The sequence below is a fragment of the Myzus persicae genome, unplaced genomic scaffold, assembly GCF_001856785.1.
Source record: "Myzus persicae strain clone G006 unplaced genomic scaffold, MPER_G0061.0, whole genome shotgun sequence".
NCBI classification, from domain to species: Eukaryota; Metazoa; Arthropoda; class Insecta; order Hemiptera; family Aphididae; genus Myzus; species Myzus persicae.
This window is the reverse complement of record NW_019103496.1, coordinates 1-1,362: the sequence shown is the minus strand read 5'-3', so window position 1 is coordinate 1,362 and position 1,362 is coordinate 1. Positions and strand designations below refer to the sequence as shown.

The following is a 1,362-nucleotide window of genomic DNA, read 5'->3' as shown; positions in this document are numbered from 1 at the left end:
GCTTCTCCACCGTGGAAGATTAGGTTTTCGACAGTATATCAAAGGAAAAAAAGCGAAGTATGGCATTAAATTCTATGAGCTTTGTTCTCCAGATGGTTACGTTTTAAATATAGAAATGTATAAGGGAAAACAATTTTCAAGTGGGGCGCTTACTTCAAAAATTGACAATTTAGTTCTAAGGCTTATGGCATTTTATTTAAATAAGGGCCATCACTTGATTATGGACAATTACTATAACAGTGTTAACCTTTCGAATTTACTTTTAAATCACAAAACCCACACCACTGGCACATTGCGAAGTAACCGAAGGGGTAATCCAAAATATGTTCAAAAAAAATTGAAAAGAGGTGATCATATTTGGAAACGTCAAAATAAGGTGTATGTTTCTAAATGGAAAGATAAGAGGGATGTCTTATGCATAACAACCAATTATCAACCAAAAATGATAGTCTCTAAAAATAAATATGGCCAAGAAAAACCAAAACTTATTGAAATTGCCAAGTATAATGAGTTTATGAGTGGAGTAGATCGCGCCGATCAAATGATCTCTTATTATTCTTGTCCTCGGAAATCTGCAAAGTGGTACAAGAAAGTTATTTTTCATCTGTTAGACGTCGCTGTTTGGAATAGTTTTTATATATACAAACAACATTTTGACCGTCCAGATTTCAGGTTCAAAGTATATAGAGACTTACTTATTAAAGATTTAATTAAAATTCCAAAAAATACTACAGCAACTGAATTTTTTCAATTAAAAAAAAATTCAAGAAAATCAAGCCGAGGTGAAGATTCGAGAGAAGGTCATTTCGAAGAACCTATACAGTTACCACCAAATTATAAAAGACGAAAAAAATTTAAAAATTGTGTACAGTGTTATAAACAAAAAACCAGAAAACAAACTTCCATTCAATGTCAAAAATGTAAAGTACCTCTGTGTCCACTATGTTTTAAAGATTACCATGCTGCTCAACCAGAAGGATGAATATAAAGTTAAAATTAATTCATTAATAAAAAATAAGTTTAAAATAATGATCTATGTATTGTATAAGTATAATTTTTCAATAATATAATAAAGTTTTTGTATTGCATTTTGTTTCATTTCATTAAATAAAAATAACTTCCCTATCTTTTTATGCATTCCTTAAAATAAATCGTAGCTTTCAACATAATAACAATAAAATAATTAACCAATAAAATGTAATACTGGTATAGCAGTAATTTTGTAATCAAAAATGTGATGTCGGGGGTCAGTACTGCTATAGCAGTACTAAAAATATTACTGCTATAGCAGTAATGAAAAGTGACGTTTTAAGGGTGGTGTTTTTGAAAAATAATTAAATCAACTGTCCATCAACGTGTTAA

General features: G+C 29.6%; 1 protein-coding gene across 1 annotated transcript; it reads left to right on the top strand.

Annotated features, from left to right (window-relative positions):
• The first annotated feature begins 115 nt into the window (after positions 1-115).
• On the top strand, positions 116-982 carry LOC111034609 (piggyBac transposable element-derived protein 3-like). The gene has a single exon (XM_022315898.1). The coding sequence runs from the start codon at positions 116-118 to the stop codon at positions 980-982; it is 867 nt and encodes a 288-aa protein (XP_022171590.1).
• Positions 983-1,362: the final 380 nt, after the last annotated feature.